The 18,563-nt window shown below is 41.8% G+C and overlaps 2 protein-coding genes across 9 annotated transcripts in view; one reads left to right on the forward strand and one right to left on the reverse strand.

Moving 5' to 3' along the window:
• Positions 1-4,866, reverse strand: part of Pfkfb2 (6-phosphofructo-2-kinase/fructose-2,6-biphosphatase 2) — a 28,098-nt gene extending 23,232 nt beyond the window's left edge. For 2 of the 8 annotated variants that reach the window (XM_055602452.1, XM_055602409.1), the window contains exons 1-2: positions 3,862-3,968; positions 2,753-2,875 (exon numbers count right to left, since the gene is read on the reverse strand). In XM_055602452.1, coding sequence (XP_055458427.1) covers positions 2,753-2,855 — 103 coding nt within the window. In that variant the 5' untranslated portion in view covers positions 2,856-2,875; positions 3,862-3,968. The other 6 variants (XM_055602453.1, XM_055602425.1, XM_055602440.1 and 3 more) reach the window with 6 other exon arrangements.
• A 119-nt stretch (positions 4,867-4,985) lies between these two features.
• Positions 4,986-12,279, forward strand: Yod1 (YOD1 deubiquitinase). Its single transcript, XM_055602460.1, has 2 exons — positions 4,986-5,923; positions 6,807-12,279. Exons 1-2 carry the CDS (start codon positions 5,431-5,433, stop codon positions 7,508-7,510), a joined length of 1,197 nt encoding a protein of 398 aa, XP_055458435.1. The 5' UTR covers positions 4,986-5,430; the 3' UTR covers positions 7,511-12,279.
• Positions 12,280-18,563: the final 6,284 nt, after the last annotated feature.

Below are 18,563 nucleotides of genomic sequence, written 5' to 3' on the forward strand. Positions count from 1 at the left end.
CTGACCTGGGTACCTTACAAGTATTTCAGCCAGTACTTCTATAATCCCATCCCTGGAACAACTCAAGTCCCAGTAAGGCTCCTCTGAAGGTTTTTGTCTCCTATAGTCATCTTTTTGCCTGAAGTAAGCCCAGTCACTTCCCAGATGCAGACTTAGCAAGCAGGTATAATGAGCAGCAAGGAGACAGCAGTTGAGCTATAAATAAAGCAACACGAGGCATCCAGGAAGTCTATAACAAGGTACCTTCTCCACACAATGCAAAAGAGCTGAGTCCTGGGTTTGTCAACTTAGAAAAGATACCTGCCCTATACTGAGGTTCTTAAAAAAGGACACGGCAGCAGAACAGATAGGATGGACCAGAACTAGACATCTACAAGAATTAAAATGCCAAGGCTCTACACACAGCAAAGGAAAACAAAACAAGCAAAAAAAAAAAAAAAACAAACAAACAAACAAAAAAACCCAACTAGTCTTCTTCTAATGATCTCACAATCTCATGGTTCAGCCATGACGTAAGAAAAGCTGGGTACACAAATGACAACTCAGTGTCTGTCAGTTGGGCAGAAAAAAGTAGTTTTAAAGGAGTAGAGATTAGACAATTAAAAACTAGAGCCTGAAGCAGGGTTGATAAAGAGATCTGGGATATAGTTGTAATCAAAAGCCCTGGGATAGAACAGCTGTAAAAAGCTTAGGAAGGGAGGCAGGAATGGCTAGTTGAGAGCAAGAAAGAACTAAGAGGGCTGATGATGTCAACCAGCTCTTTCTGAAGTCCACTTCCATCCCCCTCTGCTGTCTTTTGGACCATATACCCTAGTAAAATGAGTACATTTTCTTTAAGAGGAGCACACTGGATCAGAATATCTGGGTTATAATTCTGTCAAACAATAGCACACATTCTTCACTGAAAAAATAATTCTTTACAGGGCTCTTAAATTAGGAGGTACTGGCAGCATCTGCTGTAACTCGACTTACATGTAATATTTCCGAAGGAATCCAAAAAGTAATCACTTATGAAAAATTACACACAGAAGCTATGTCCAACATTCAGCACTTGTCTGCGTGTACTCATTTACTTCTCCCATCATTCCTGGGAGAACAATTTACGCCATTATAAAGTCTAGAGTATCTCCACTTTACAACGGAGTTAAGAGTGGCGGTGTACTACTGTAATCCAAGCCTTCTGGATCTAAGGCAAGAAAATCACAAGTGTAACACTGATCTGGGCTACAGTCAGACACTGTCAAAGGAAAGAAGAAGGGAAGGAGAGAAGGGGCTAAAATCTTACAGAGAGAGGGGAGACTTCCTTTTTTTAAGGAGTAAACTGTGAAGACAGAGATCAAGCAAATTGTTCAAGGGTGCATAGCTAGGAAACAGCAAAACGACTGTCCAAACCTAGGTGGTCCGACTGAAGGGACTATGATTAAGCATCAGGCTGCAGTTTACTCTCAGTACCAGCTCCCTGGCCTGGCAAGGAAAGGAAAGCCTAACCAAAGAGGTGTGCCAACCTCGTGTTATAAGGGTGTGCCAACCTCGTGCTATAATGCATCTATCCAGCACATGCCTCATGGGTGCCAGATTAAAAGATCACGAAAGTAAAAAGAGCATGATGGAGCCTCTGGGGTAAACTCTGAACACGGACATGCTTGGTCTCTTGCTAACCACCTCCTTCCACCTAATAATAGACATAAGCACTAAAGTGAGAATAACTGGAAAGATTCCAAAAGAGGTGTATTCTACAAGGAAGAATTTTAAGAAGAAGAGTGCTAAAACACTCTGGAGTTTCCAGAAACATCTGAGGACCAATGCCACAGAATTTTAGGTAACTCTACAGCTTTACTTAGGAAAGTAGAGTTAGGAGGGCAAGAAATGATGCTTCTTTCCCTGCCACCATTTCTGTCATCTCTGTACATTAAAGTGCTTGTATGAATGAAGTTGCAAAATGTGAGGCTAACCCTGTAAGAACTTAAGTCACCCAACACACTGAGTCATATGTCAGGACACATCCCCCTCAGGGCCTGGAGGAACAGGACAAACACTGGCTCCCACCTGCAACTTCTGTTTCTTTGGTTTTTGATCAAGGTCTCAAGCAGCCCAGGCTTACTCTGAACTAAGTATGTACAGCTAAGCACAACCCTGAACTCCTAATCCTCCTGCCTCTCTCTAGCTCACCGGGCCTTGGATTATGGGTGAGGGCCACCATGTGTGGCTTTTGTCTTCATGTATGGCTTCTGTATGCAGTAAGTGTCACCTTTCTAGTGCACAGTCCAAGAGATAAAGAAAGAGTGACAGCCCCATGTTAATCCTGCACCTTGATACTCTGGCACCCTACACATAACTTGCTTTAGCTTCCAACTTCAGACAAATGCTCCCATATATCCCTAAGGAAAGCAGCAAGAAACTCTGGGCCACCTAACAGTAAAGCCCCAAAGACACATTTCACTAAGCCTACTTGTTTAAGACAGGAAATTGCCCACTGTCGACTTTCTTTTAAATCCTATGTCATATCAGACACATATCTGTACTAAAGAGGTTAAAATAGGAGAATTGTGAGTCAGACAACAGCCTGGGTTACACAGCAAGTACCCAGCAAGCTGGGGACTGTGTAGTAGGACCCAGGCACAAAATAAATAAAACAAATTACCATGCCAAAGAATTACTACTCACTCCCACAGAGCAAGAGTCTAGGATACAAATAGATTTTCAGGACAAAAATCCTAAGAGGGAGCAGCACTCACACTTTACCAGAACTCACAGCATTTCTTCCCTGCCTTTCGAAGGTTTGTGGTGTGGGATTTAGAGCTGGTACTGCTGCTGCTGCTTCTGTGATCTGAGGAAAATTCACTGTTTCCAGACATGGTAGTTCTTCAGGAAGCACCTGGAAAAAGAGAGTGTAAAATACATGGGAGGGAAGAAGGGTGTCCCTAAAGTCAATACAGAGAATTTGAACCCTACCAAGATTCAGGTCGAGCCCCTTCCTCTTCACTCACGGACACTTGTTCTTGGAGAAGTCACAAACCCGAAACCTCACCTATGGAGCTGCACTCCAACTATGCATTTATTTGTTGACCTGGCTCACATTCATGTATCTCAAATCCAGCAAGCCTTCCAATAGTCTTAATAAAGTAAACTTTCCTATCGTGACTAGTTCATCTTATTTCACAGAATTAACAAATAAAGATAACGAACCAAAGTGGCTTGACCTCACATTCTGGTTTTAAGAATATGGACAGACCAGAGGTGGCAATCGGAGAGAGCTGGAGGTGGGAAGAGATCAAGTACACTATCAAGAAAGCAATCTCAATCCAAAGGTAGAATTCAGTCTTGGAGAGAGAGAAGAGAAAAAAAAAACGACAATGGGAATGGTAGAGAGAGGGGGCATAAACATATTTTCTGAAGGAAGAACTCTAACGGGACTGAGATATCCGTAGCATGTTAGGTTCTCCGCTGTTCTCCGTTCTCAAGTCCTCCTCCCTCTCCTATCCATCCTCCGGGGCTCGGCGGACATAAAGGACTTACTCAACGCTACCAGCAAAAAAAACCTTGGGTCCTGATATCAACTAAGGTGGGAGGGACCGGGCTCACATCTCAAACCCAGACACCAAGGAGCTAAAGGCAAAAAGTCCTATTAACAGAAGAGAAAAAAAAAAAAAAAAAACGCACTGTTCCTTGCCTGACAGAACAAATTCTTCGGTCCTCACACACCAGCGGTGGCTCAGCGTCCCTGAAGGTGCACGCCCAGGAGAGCCACCGGACCTACACTTCCTGAAAGGGCGAAGCACCATCGCTCTGCACCTAGATCGCGCCCGCGCAGCACCCCATTCCCGCGTCCAGACGCTGCAAGTCGGCTCAACTATGGCTCACCCTATGACCTGTCCTATTCGTCCTCCCTGCTGTGGACCCGGTGTCGCCACAGGAGCGCCGCGAACCGGAGCCGCCAGACTGACTGAGAAGTCCCGGCCCCTAGCTGGGGCCAGTCACGTGGTCCGATTGGCTCCGCCCACCCGCTCGTCAGCCCCTACCTGGAGGCTCGCTGGACCAATGGAGGCCCTGCAGGGCAGGGGGCGTGCCCCCGGGGAGGCTGACTTGCCTCTGGGAGGACCTGCGAGTACCTGAGGCTGTTAGCCTCCAAAACAGCCCACCAAGTGGAGCGTGTGGCCTTGTTGCTTGGGAACAGATGGGGCTGGAGGAGGGGTTAACTAAAAGCCTTACTTTTCTTTCTTATTCTCGCGATACCTACCTGGCTGACTTCTTCAGTGGGAGTGACTAGTGAGAACCAAGATTAACGCCTTCACTCCTGAATCCCCAGCTTGACTTGTTTGTTCCTAAAGTCTTGGGCAGGTAGAGGTTGGCTTTTAAAGGTACCTTGCTGGCTGCCAGAGTGCAAGAGCTAACTACAATTTATGGTCAGATCCTCGAACCTAAGCCAACCATTCTCGAACCCGGGAACTTCCCTGGCCCCAGTCGCCTAGAGGGGACTCCAAACCACGTTCTTTTTTTTTTTTCCTACAGTCCCAACCCAGGCCGTGTTATCTGTGACCTTGAAGAACGAAGGAGAAAAACAGCACCCGCTCCTGGTGTAGGGGGGGAGAGGAAAATATTTGCTGTAATTGATTCACAGGTAGAGGCTGGTGCAGTGGGGTTTACACATTTCCAGAACTACTTTTCAAAATTAGCCCCAGCACACTGCTGGTACGTGATTAGACTGACAGTCGATTGTGGGGAGGAGGACTTGGTGCTTTAGCTAAATGATGAAGATAAAAACAAAACAAAAAAACCCCTACAGCTGCTTTTTCATTACTTCTTCACCTGGGAGTCAGGTCATCTTCCACACAATCCAAGTATGCGTTTGACAACCCCCAGTGTGTTCCAGCGCGCAATAAGCTGTCATTATTCGGCGTTTACTGCAGACTTGTTTATCATGTGGAAGGCCGTCTCGGGCTGCCGGCACACAGAGCTGGAAACCGGCAAGCACGTCTGGCTAGGTCTCTTCTTCCCCGCCTGCCTCCCGTCTCGCAGCCTCAAGGAGGACGTTTTACATACACAACGGGAATGAAGCGTCTTCCGATGTGGATACTAGGAATCGAACTGGAATCCGGATGCCAACAGTCCTCTGTGTCACTGCCACCACCTGAGTGGCTCAGGCCTTGACCTCAATACAGTCTTTCTGAGGTGGCAGATGGACGCTTTCAAGTTCGTCTCACAGGACAGGATTCCAGTCCAGAACACTTGGCCTCAATGAATCAGTTCGGTCAGCAGTCTCTGACTGTTGACAGGTCCTTTGGCCTTTCTTGGCATGTGTTCACCTGACTCTGAGTCTGCTTTTCCTGGTGTTTGAAAGGCTGCTTTCATCATCTCCGACCTCCCTGCAAGGTGACGTTCTGCTCTGCTAGACTCGGGAGCTCCTTCCCCGCCCTCCGCCCTGGAGCATAAATGCTGCCGCGCGGGGCGCCCCGCCGCAGCGCTCGGGAAACCTGCTCGACCTCCAGCCTTCAGCTCCAGCCGCCCTATCACTTTAAGAGCCTGCGTTTTGGGGAGGGCCGAGGCCGTGTCCCTCCCAAGGTGTCGCGAGAAGCGCCGCACCGGCTACTTCTCGCGATGTTTGGAGGCGCGAAAGGCGGCCATTTTGGGGTCCCCCCCGCTGGTTATTCCGGCGCCGTCTCCCAGGCTGCCGCTGGGACCAAAGCTGGCTCCGCTGGAGGCCGGGCGGCCGGCACTATGTGGCGGCTCCGCTGCAAGGCCAAGGGCGGCACCCACGTTTTGCAGGGCCTGTCCAGCCGGACGCGCTTACGGGAACTGCAGGGACAGATCGCCGCTATTACCGGGATCGCTCCGGGCAGTCAGCGAATCCTCGTCGGTTACCCACCCGAGTGCCTGGACCTCAGCGACCGGGACACCACTCTTGGGGACCTGCCCATCCAATCAGGTACGGGCACTGGCAGGGGCCGGGGAAGTCGTGGAGGACGTGGAAGGGAGAAGAGTGAAGCCAGTAAGGCGAGATGCCGGTGGGCCAGCTAGGGGCTTCCAGGACCGGAACTCCGAGGAGGCCGAGCAAGTGTCAAGCCCTTTACGCTGTTTTATAGAAAAGCCCTGAGTCTCGAAGTTACGGGTTCCCAAAGCCAGCTTCCAGGTCAACCTTGGGACCGTCTGATTCATTTTCTCTGCTTTCCCAAAGGACAGCGGGACCCTTTTTCCTGACATGATGGTTCTTTCTCCCTATACTGATCAGCAGGCCAGCAGTTGAGATACCGATTTTTGTCTTATTTTCCCTTTTGTTAATTTTTGAGTTTGTTTTATGTACACCCACTAGGAGTTTTTTTACTGTAGAGTTAACCAATAACCAACAAATAACCAGCAGTTTTTGGCCCTAGAATTAGAACTTGAACGTCAGTGTTGATCATCAATTAAAAGCTTTCCATTTCGTGTCAAGGCCCCTGGAAACATCAAATGGTATAGCCATGGTGAACTGCGAAGAGAATACCCCGGTGACCTATCTAGTCTGTGGTAAACATCTGAAAACATTGTGCTTTTAAATAAGGAGATTTGTTTTCAATATCACAGGTTTTTTTGTTTTGTTTTTTTACTAAGTGGAGATGCAGCTTGAAGCATTTTGCTCTGTGTTCCTCTTTCTGAAGACGCAGTGAACTAAATACAAACTTCAGTGTAACTGGGCCTTTGTTTACAAAGTTATGTTCTCCTTGGTAACCCACTTTATGCTTTTCTCATTTGGTTTATAACTTACCAAGTTGGCTAATAAACACCCAGTGTATAATTTCTCTGCAGTTCTGGATTTGTTTTATTTTTAACAGGTGACATGCTGATTGTTGAAGAAGACCAAACCAGACCAAAAGCTTCACCTGCATTTTCAAAACATGGTGCTCCTAGTTATGTCAGGGAAACTTTGCCTGTGCTTACCAGAACCGCAGTCCCAGCGGACAACTCTTGCCTCTTTACCAGTGTGTACTATGTCGTGGAAGGAGGAGTCTTGAATCCTGCTTGTGCCCCTGAAATGAGACACCTCATAGCACAAATTGTAGCAAGCGATCCAGACTTCTATAGTGAGGCAATCCTGGGGAAAACAAATGAAGAGTATTGTGAGTGGATCAAAAGGGATGATACTTGGGGGGGAGCAATTGAGATATCAATTCTGTCTAAGTTTTACCAATGTGAAATATGTGTAGTGGATACACAGACTGTCAGAATTGATCGTTTTGGGGAAGATGCAGGATATACCAAAAGGGTTCTGCTTATCTACGATGGCATCCACTATGATCCACTTCAGCGTGACTTCCCTGATCCAGATACCCCTCCTCTGACCATTTTCTCTTCAAATGATGACATTGTTCTTGTACAAGCACTGGAATTAGCTGAGGAAGCTAGAAGAAAGCGACAGTTTACTGATGTCAACCGCTTCACCCTGAGATGCATGGTGTGTCAGAAGGGCTTAACTGGACAGGCAGAAGCAAGGGACCATGCCAAGGAGACAGGCCATACCAACTTTGGAGAGGTGTGATCTGTTCATGATAGGAGTTGGAGCCTACTACCTCACAGATCCAGAAGGCTCTGGGTTTTCCAATAAGCTATTTGTAACCCTACAGAATAGAACAACACAATGCTTGGACCATCTTTTTCACTTAAACCAATATGACTGACACTGAGATTCCTTGTTAAGATTAAAATTAGTGTGCAAGTTTACAGATGTGTGTCTACACTATGGCATGCCCTCGTTCTACGGGGGTGTCGGAATAGGTGGTTCTGGCCACTTCTGATGCGAACCTGAAGACTGGATTGTATTATAAACCAGCACCCAGTGGCTTTAACATATAGAAGAAAACATCAAAATTTAGGTCATGTGAAAAGCCTTGTGGAGGGCCACTGGACATATATCACAGTGTCTCCCGTAGTTGATTCCTTTTAATAACTGAATGAGTTAGTTGTTTCTAAATTCTGAATTGACTCATCAAATGAAGATACTCAGAATTGTCAAAACTTTTTATATTGCAATTTGGTAGACTTTATAAGTGCATCTAACTACTAAGTGCATAAAAATAATTTTACAAGGATGAGTATATCCTTTGAGAATGTTATCTCTAACAGGAATTAATACAGTCCTGTTTGAAATTTTGAGTGTATAAAAATAGAATGTATAAGGGGAAAAGGTGCCTGAAGCAGCTTACTGAAGCTTTAAAAGATTGTTGGCCTCATATTTTAATGCAATTCATGTGTTGGTGTTTGTCAATTAGATTTTTTTTTTTTAATTAAGCAGGGTATGCCTTTATAATTGCTAATTTAGTTTAACATTTAAGAAGTATCTTGAAATTTGAGTGTTTGATTCTTTTGCTTTTCTACATAGAAATTTTTCTGGAGGATTTAATTTCCTCAGCTCTTCTGCTCAAAGTACTTCTTATGAACAAGTCTTCCTCTAAAGTGTCAGTGCTATGTTTCGATTCATTGCATAAAAAAATCTTTGCCATAGATAACAGTGTTCATAGCTCCACTCTGATCTTTTGGATATTCCACATTTCTGCAAGTTAGTATGTTCTTTATCTGTGATCTTTGACTTTGAGTTTTTAAATAATTGATTGGGATTGTTTCACTTCCAAAATATAAAAAGTTTTAAAAAACCTTGCCTTACACAGCTCTTGCAGAATCCTGCAATCTAGTGTCAGAAATGTAGCCATTTGCTTGATGGACTGATCCTCAAGACCACCCTCTCAAAACTTAGCTTCACTGTAGAATCTTCCAGGTAAAGTTTTCTACCTCTTAATTCTTCTAAAGATCAGGGATGCTAGGTTATAATTTCTTGTGTATTCTGTCCTACAGTGAAGAGGCATACTGTTGTGAAATTTTGTTATCTTGATATCTTTTTTATTAAGTATCTCAGACAACTACTGTTGTACTTTAAAGCAGTTACATCTTTTTCCATGTATCTTAGCAAGTGTTTTAAAATTAAGGTCAACCCTTTGCCTTTTACTTGGTAATGGTGACCATGTAAAATAAGTAATGTTAAAGTGAACAAATTAGAAAGTTGCTTTCAGGAACAATTGAGCAATTCACAAAGTATGCTTCAGACATCACATGACATTCTTTCATGGTTTGAGACAGGATTCTCCCTATGTGTTTCTGGCTGGCCTGGAATTATATAGACCAGGTCCCTTAAACTTGAAGTGATCCTTCTGCCTCTGCCTTCTGAATGTTGAGATTACAAACAAGGGCCATCATACCTGGCCAGATGACTTTGTTGAATTCCCGTTGTGCACACAGTCAGGCAATGGCAGTTACTATAGTCATATAAATTCTTTTTTTTATGGAGCCTTAAAGATAGCACCAGTGAGCTTAGGACACTGAGCATTTGGCATTCCTACCATGTGTAAATGACTATCACAAAAGTCTCTTTGTACCTGTCATCTGGTCCAGATACTTTTTTTAAAATCTCTCATTTCTGCTATAAAATATTTAATGTAGAACTGTACATTAAAAATGTAGCACTGGGTTATGCATCATAAAAAAGCTTGCCTTCCTTTACCACTTGAGCATCGAAATTCAATGTTTCTAAAATTTTGGATCCAGAAGTTTGTTTATGCAACAAGTATTTGAATGACCTACATGTCAGGCATGTTCTATTTTTTGAAAATAAATTACTGTCACTTTAAAGTTGTGTCTACGTAATCTTCAGAGGATTACTTTAGTACATGTAAAGAAATAGAATGAGCACTGTTATCCTAAAAATCAAGCCTTTGTTCTAAGTGTTTTTTGTATGTCTTGTTTAATATTTATTTAGGGGATTATTTCTTATTGTAATTTATTATTTACTTGGTTTCTCTTGTTGCCAGGTAGGCACTTGATGGTCAAATGGCTTTCAAAAAGGCTTTTTAATCATTTACTCATGTGAGAATTGGTTTTAGAGTAGTGTTGTGAAACATTAAAGGGTGAAGCATTATGTGCAAATTATTTAATTATTAATTTCTATTCATTCTAAATACAAGCTGTTAAGCCTCAGAATTTAAAGGCTTTTGTTTTCTATTTTTCCTGTATTTATTAAGCTCTTGAAATTATTAATATGGGGAAACTCATTTTAAGAATTTTTTTTTTAATCTGTGAACTTAGCTGCAACAAAGCTAAAAGAAACTTTGTCCTAATGAAACCCTTTCTGTTTGTTGTTTACCTTTTGCCTATCCTACAAGAATCTTTCAATTAAAATGACACAATTTATATTAGTGGTAGAATATTAATGGCAGAATAAAAATTATGTTTTTGCTCACTTCCCCTATTCTCCCTTTATTCTTCTTTGGATTAGAGAGTCAGTGTATTTTTATGTCACGGCATCAGTCCAAATTAGTGTCCCTGGGAGTTTTGTGATGTGACAGCTATAAGAAGACATCCGGATATTACCACATCTTTTGCTAGTGATTCATGGTTGAGGCATTCCTTAATTGCTCTCCCTGAATGAGGAATGGTCATAGTCAAGAGGTTACTGGCCATTGTAAACCTGTTGTTAGGAAATAATACCATTATGGCATTTGAATTTTCTGTTGGGTTCAAGTCCCAGAAAAATCAGGATTCCAAATTAACATTACTTCCCCATCTATCCCCCCAACTGCTCATGCCTAACTTTTTTGTCTGTCTAGCTTCCTCCCTTCAAGGTGTCCTAGTTGATTTTTCTGTCTTTGTGGAAAAAATTACAGTAGGATGTATGTGAAATTAACAACAATGATACACTCACACTTGTTATATATTACAAATCAGGTGGCCTTCTTAAATTTTACATATATTAAGTACTACATTTTTTGTGTGTTGAAACATTATTTGCAGCACTTTAAAAATTAGAGAATAAAAGTTTACATAGCCCTCTAGAGATCTTGAGGGCAGTAAAGATACAACCCTGAGCTGCTAGCCATCAGCTCTCATAAGCTATTGCCATCAGTATTTGCTGTACCTTATGATATAGCATAATTTCAGTCTCTGTTAGGAGCATGTTCTGTGCCCTAACATAAAAACAGGTTACTTCTATAATGTGATCATCACTTGTTTTACAGTATTCAAATTTTGTTTTTACAGCACCAAGTTTTTAAAAGGGTAGACTCATCAAACCATTCATTCATTTTAAGCAAGCTTCTTTTAGAGAAATTGATTTTTGAGTTATATATGCAAGCAGTGTTTGTAAACTTAAAGGGACACTTGATTTGAATAAGCTAGCTTGTTTGATGCTAGGCATCAAACCAGGGCCTTTTGCTGCTAGGTTAAGTGCTCACTGCTCAGCAGTCCTTTCCCCAGGATGCTTTCTTAATAACCATTGTGTCAGCATATCCAACGCAATGAAGAGAAGACTTCCATGACTGTGCAAAGCCTTTTTTTTTTTTCTTAAAAAATTAGCATTTTGTTTACAGTGCTTTGAATGTTTTATTTGGAAAATGAAATATTATGTTAATACTGAATTATGGAATATTTATGTCTTAATTCTGATTTAAAGGAGGTTGTAAGCCTTCTCATGGCATTTTAAAATGAAAAGGATGGGTAAAATAAAGTACTACTAAAAAGGAAATATGTCAGGCCATGAATGTAAGCATTTTGCATGATACACCTTTTTACTTTTGTTTTGAAACCCAGCAACCTATATGTAGGACTGTATAGTGAATGTATGCTTTGGTTAAGTTATAGGTAAAGAGGTTGAGAATGACTACTGAGATGATGTGTCTTGGCTCCAGAACTGGTGATATAGAATGTTTATAGATTAGTGTAACCCATAAGTTACTTAACAAGAGTTTCCAGCTAACACTTGTGCCACTCAGGACTCAAGGTGCCACAGGAAATACATTTAAACCAAATTATTTTTTTTTCTTAAAGAATGCCTAGTAAGGACATATAGCTGGTGAAAGGGATAAAAATAAAAACTAGTCCTACCTTGCTTGTACTAACACACTAGAGGCAGAATTCTTTAAATAAGAAACCGCCAGTAAAGCCTGAAGTTCAGAGCTTAGAACATCGTTGCAATGGTATGGAAAAGGGGCCAAACAGAAAAAAAGAGTTGTTTTTTTGGCATAAGAAGATGTGTTCTTAGTGAGGATGGGCAGTGTTGCTTTCAAAATGTCTGCTTGTCTATTTGCCAGCAAGTTCAAAGTTGATGCACTGCTGCTACCCGGGAGATGTCTGACTTCATTTTATACAACTCATGATTTTTGCCTTTGTTGTTAAGATGCATTAATTTTATTTATGATATGTGATTTTTCAATATCTAAATGTATGAAGTGACTTGTCTTAAAGGAATAAATGAAGTGAAAAAACTGTTGTGTGAGCGTATTTGGGATCAGGGCAAAGGGCCAGTGAAGAATACTACACTCAAGTTACACATTACCAACCCATACCACAGCATGGATTTGTGTGCCTGTTCCCATGACCTTTGAGTAGTTAAGTGTTTCTCTTCTGATGCCAGAAGGCATTCAGAATTTCCTTCACTGACTAAATTTATTTTTAAATCTCCTGAAGTTTAAATTCAATAACCTTTGTGGCTAGATTGTTTAAATGGAAAGGTCAAATGTTCCTGTTTGTGGTAGAATGAGTTCTGGATGGACTTAGATCTTTTGAAAATAGCAGCTTCTCTGATAATGGATTCGTTTTTTAGTGGCAGCAGTTAAGCATTAGAAACCCTGGAGTTGTTAGGATTGGCCAGGGCTTAGGTTTTCTAACTTGACCTGAGTTCACAAACACACACAGCACACAAGAAACTAACAAGACTAGAAATAAATGGATGCTTTAATAGTTTTTTTTTTAATTCAAATATTGTGTTCAGTCTCCTGCATTATAAGAGTTTTGTTATATGTCAGTTGGTCTCTGCCATCTTGAAAATATTCTAATACTAGTTATAGGATAATTACAAAAGAACCTGTTCCTCCTTTCAGATGGTATTACAGTATCACACACACACACAATTGGATTTTCTTCCTTTTATCCTGTTAACGTTTGGGATCAAGAGGCTTGGATATGATAGAGGCTGCAAAGCAAGACATCCATTTGTGGCAAATGCATACTTTTTGAGTTGGTGAAGATCTTACATCTGCAAACCTGAAATGAGGCAATCAGGAACAAATATACTTTGTTTTGACATTTTATTCTGATCTGGATGTCTTTGTCTATTGTAGTGGCATCAAGTGCCAGATTACAAAGAGTACCTAAATATGACAACTATAAATCAAACAACTATATCCTGATCCTGCTCGGGTCAGGATATAGCACATGGGTGTTTCAGCCTACACTGGTGTAGGCCTTGTTCAGTTCAGGTATCACAAGTACTGTTCAGCCTTTCAGCATCTGGCTACCCAGTCTAGAAGAGGAAAACATCTCCAGAAGAAATGTGTCCCCAAATGTTAGGCATGCCACTACCCTTTCCGTGTTCAGGCCTAGTAATGTACCGAATTCTTTATTGGCTCTTTGTTCTCCATTTCTACATGAGGAGACCCAATTTCCTGCTTCAATCTTTCTGGAATAAATGATTGTAACATTACCTTTTTTATGATTATCAACAGACTACCACCATGAAACTTAGAAAAGCATGTGGTGTGGGAGGGAGAGTGGAGAGGACCTTACAACTTGGAAATGGCAGATGGAGGAACAGAAAAGAGTAGAAGCAAGTAACATGACCATTTCTATCACCGTTCCCTTTATCCCAGTGGATACTGTAGTAAGACATCCATCTGAAGTGTAGACAGAACTTCACAGCTACTAGAGTTCCATACTTCGTTTTATGACTGAAACTGCTTCCTCCTGGGGCTAGGAAATCTGTGTTCCTTGTGGTCTTTATTGAATTACTTCTCCCAGAGCATGAGTGTTAGAGGAGAAAAGGATCACATTCTTAGCCTCCAAAATGTAGGACAGACTGAATTATGACCTTTTTGCAATGATGACCCTCCTGCTATGTTCATTTAATATCCAAACATCCAACTTAGGGATTTGTTTGTTTAGGGGTTTTGTTCTGTTTTCCTTTAAGAGTCTCACTGTGTAATCCAGATGGGCTCCAACCTGATTGAGACCTTCATACTTTCTAAGTGCTAAGATTATAGGCATGTACTACCATGCCTTCCTCCAGTTTTATCTTTCTTACTCTTAAAATGGAAACAATGTGATTTTTAGTTTGTCTAAGAGAAGCTTAACTATTTCAGGTAAACTGTTAAATCCTTCCAAAGATCTCCTTGTGGGGTGTGGTGTTACTTATCTCAGGATTACAAAAATACAGATTCCTTCAATGAGCATTTCAATGGTGCTGTTGTGTCAGGAACTGCCCTGGGTGCTACATGCACTGAGAAGGAAAAATACAATGCTGTAAAGAAATAGTAGGTCCCAAGAAGAGAACAATGGGGGTTGGAGGGGGGTAGGGAGCAGCAAATTAAGATGGGTTAGTATGGAAGAGCCTTTTAGAAAAAGTGGCAGTAAGGATGAAAGCTAGGGGCTGGGAAGATGGCTCAGAGCATTCTCTGTTCTTCCAAAGGTCCTGAGTTCAATCCCCAGCAACCACATGGTGGTTCATAACCTTCTATAATGAGAGCTGGTGCCCTCTTCTGGCCTGCAGGCAGAGTATTGTATAAATAATAAATCTTAAGAAAAAAGAAGGGGGTGAAAGCTTATCTGTGCGTAGGAATTAGACCTTTCAAAAGGAGGAAGAGCATCCCAACTAGGCAGTGTAGCATTTGTAAACTCAGTACTATGGGAGAGATGGAATAATTTCCCCAACTAGTGTGGTCATACGCAAGTGAGGAAAGAGGAAGACTTGATGCTGAAGTGGGCAGGGACCATTTTGTGCTATCTTTGGCTACCTTATGCCCTTATTCCATGTACTGTGGATGTGTGCAGATGTGTGTGTGTGTGTGTGTGTGTGTGTGTGTGTGTGTGTGTGTGTCTTCAGTTTACACCATATGGGCAGAACTAGTTCTGCTATATTGTATTCTCCACTCCTAGTAAAGTATGGGCATGTTACAAACATATGTATATGTTTGTATATAATATGTTTGTATATAATATATATAATATTTGTTACATATATATAGAGAGAGACTATATATATGAAGGAAAGAATATGAATAAATGAAATAGACATTGACTGTGATGTTTGTTGTAGAGTCACTGAAAGGACATAAAAGCATTCCAATGAATCATCAGATCTTTGTCTCAAAGGAATTTTATTAGCTCTTACTGGGAAGTCCAAGAGCTTTTGATGTGACTAGAACCAGAGCTTCAAACGGAGTCTTTGACTCTTAAAAACATATCATCATTGTGTAAATTTCTAAATACTAGAAACAAAGAAGGGCCTAAAATTTGGAGCCTTTTCAACAGCAATACTGGAAGCTAACAGATGGTAACTTAAAACTGTATGCGGCTACTCTCAGTCAAATACAGGGATAAAAATAGATATTTTCAGACAGACAGGATTTTAAGCATTTGTCCTTAGGAAATTAATAGACTGCTCTGCCAAGAAAAGAGGGCTAACACAAGAAAGAAGTCTACAATCCAGAAAAGGGATTTCTCCCAGTTATCACTGAAGATACCAAAATGAGAGCCACTGGCCAGCTCACACAACGGTCTGTCCCAACTGCTGCAGGTCTGAAGTCTGGAGAAAATTTTCCTTCAGGATGAAATTGATAGAAAACATAATGTATATGTGAGTCTACCATGAGGGAATTCACATAATGGACAGGAGTGAAGGGTGCAAAGACACAGAAAAGGAAGAGTGGCCATATTATATCTAGTAACCCACCTGAAAGAGCAAATGAAATAGGGGTGAGAACGTGACCACAGACGTGATAGAAACAGTAGTGTGCAAAAACAAAGCTGTTTTCTTGCTCAATAGAATCTATAATGATAAGCTTCAAATTTCCACAGCAGGTGGGCTAAAGAAACTTCCAAAAAGAGGCCTACTCCTGAAAACTACTTAGAATTAAATGTCAGAAACTAAAGGCAGCTTTAGTATGTGGTTTGGTTTTCATTCATATTCGGCTTAAGACTCATGTACTTTGAGGAAAGCTTGGCAGTTTATTAGCTATGGCCTATTCGAGACTATAGCCAAAATACAGTTACTCTCTGAATTCATTCTAGCCATGCTTTATTTAGAATCAACTCTTCGTTTCCCCAGCCTCTACTTGAACAATAAAACTTTCCTGATGGCCAGTATCTTAGAGGTCGCACTTAGGACCCCATTGCATATTACCACGAGGAGAGGGCCACCACATGTTTCCCGAGGGTGAAGAAAAGGAGGGACACCGTCAGTGTGAGTGTGCCCACATCTGTTTTGCAGTCTGACTTTGTAAGGTACTCCAAAGAGCCAACATTACCTATTTTGATTTATAGTGTGGATGTGTGCATGCACACCTGCCCATACTTGGGTCGTTTAAGTGACTACTTCACTCACTGAGTCAGGCTGACTGAGGAAGGAAATGGTGAACTAACCTTTAACTTGAAGGTACTCTACCACAACAGTGTCAGCAGGGACAAGAACTGTGGAAATAGAGGAGTCATGGGAGGTGATCTGTATTGGGTGTCAGAATCAGATCATCAAACAAAAACTCATTTCCAACTAAGAGTAATACCTCTCCCCACACAAATGACCTACCTAGGCCATCAAGCCTCATTTCACACATTCCTGACTTGGGAAGTCTTCCCTTAATGTAGTACAGGCCATCTCCTTAATTCACTTGGAACCCTAGAGGTTCATGTTTTTCCAAACGAAAAGCAAAGCAAAAGCATGCTCAATTTCAGGGAAAACAATTAAGGAAATGGAGAACAGAAAACACTGAATTTAGGATAGTGGTTTATTTTAACCAAGACATGTGCTTTGAGGGATGGGGAGAGAAGCCAAGGTTTTTATGAAACTACAGCTGTAATGCTAATGTTTTATTTTATAATTGCATGGCAGACAGCAGGGTGCTATGCCAGGTAGCCAAAACATTTATTTCCCAAGACAAATGTCTAAGGTGAAAGAGAAAGATCAAAGAATTACTTAATATATTTTAAGTCACTTACCTGCAAAAGATAGGGGACCCTTCTGATTATTCTAATTTTATTGTAAGTTGAAAATTTGTTCAGTCTTTTTAGAGATATCATTGAATATTTGCTTAGGCTTTAAGTATATCATTCACCTATATAAACCTGGATCAAATCCAGTGACCCCAGCCACAGGTATAGCTCCAGATGCAATGAATTGATGTGGCGATCCCCTCCCTGGTTTCTTACTATTATGACATCACAGAGAGCATAGTCCTGAAGACCTCAGCCATCTGTGATCTGTGTGATGGTGACAGGGGGCTTTCTCAGGTTTCCATCCACATTATTCCTCATCTTGGCTCTGGGATAATGTAGTTTTTATTTCTGTTCCACCTATGATCACAGAGAAAAGGAGGGAACCATGTGCCATTCTATAAAACATGTAGACAACTGCAAGCCAGAAATGAAATAGGGAATGAACCAAATTATTAGAATTAAGTATGCAAATGTGTACTTTATGCTTCCCACTGGGGAACTTTTTTCCAAAAATATAGGCAGACTGGTGCATAGCAATTGTGATGGTCGATATGTTTCACTTTGGCAATATAGGAAACAAATGGTTAGGGTCCATCATCAGTACAAAATGAACCCTGACGTTAGTGCAATCACAATAAGAAGGAGGCACTAGGCCCTTTCTTCCCTAGCTGGCCACTGCTACCCACGTGTATCAGAACTCCGAGAGTTGAAACATGGCTGACAGGTATGTGACCCAGGCTGAGTCCACCAACAGGAAAGGAGACATTCTCAAGCCCCAGGATATTCATTGATAAGGCCTTGCATCCTGAACCAATAGAAGTGGATTTGGGAGGAAATGCTGGAAGAAAGCAAAGATAGTAACTCTGGGGTACCAGTCTATGGGGAAAAGATGGCCAGATTTTCTCAAAATTAGGGACGTTAAAAACCGGTTTCCTGCAAAAATGCCGTTCCCGCTATTCTTGTTGTCGTCTCCACTAGAGTATTAGAAACCTTCATTTGACCAGTCTCGTGAAATTGTTATTACAGCATGACAGTCTTGCCTCTTGAATCAGGATACAGAATCACCTAGGAACATATCTCTGGGCATGCCTGGGAGGTTTTTCTCTAGAGCAGGTTAATTCAGTTGGGACGGCCCTCCTTACCCACACAAACACTAAATGCCAGCTGGACAGTTCCATGGACTGGGGCCCTGGACAACTGAATAAAAAAAGAGGAAGGAAGTTGACCGCTAGCTATCTCTGCTTCCTCACTGGGCATACAATGTGACCAGCTGCTTGGAACTCCGACCATACCACCAGGACCTCCCAGACAAGCCCGTTCTCCCTTAACATTGCTTTCCCCAGGGTATCCAGTCACAGAACCGGGAACAGTGACTAAGAAGGGACCTGAGAGGGTACTGCCTGAGTGAAAAGAGCTGCTCGGCTGCTGGGTGATATCGGACACGTTATTTAGCCTTCCTGGGAAGTGTGGGAGGTTATGCTCCCACACTCCCACGCCAGTGCTTTCAACTTGAAGCAAAAATTAAACAAAACATGGAAATGCTTAATACCCAGCATACAGCAAGC

This window comes from Psammomys obesus, unplaced genomic scaffold (genome assembly GCF_907164565.1).
Source record: "Psammomys obesus unplaced genomic scaffold, mPsaObe1.curated_primary_1811, whole genome shotgun sequence".
Lineage (NCBI taxonomy): Eukaryota > Metazoa > Chordata > Mammalia > Rodentia > Muridae > Psammomys > Psammomys obesus.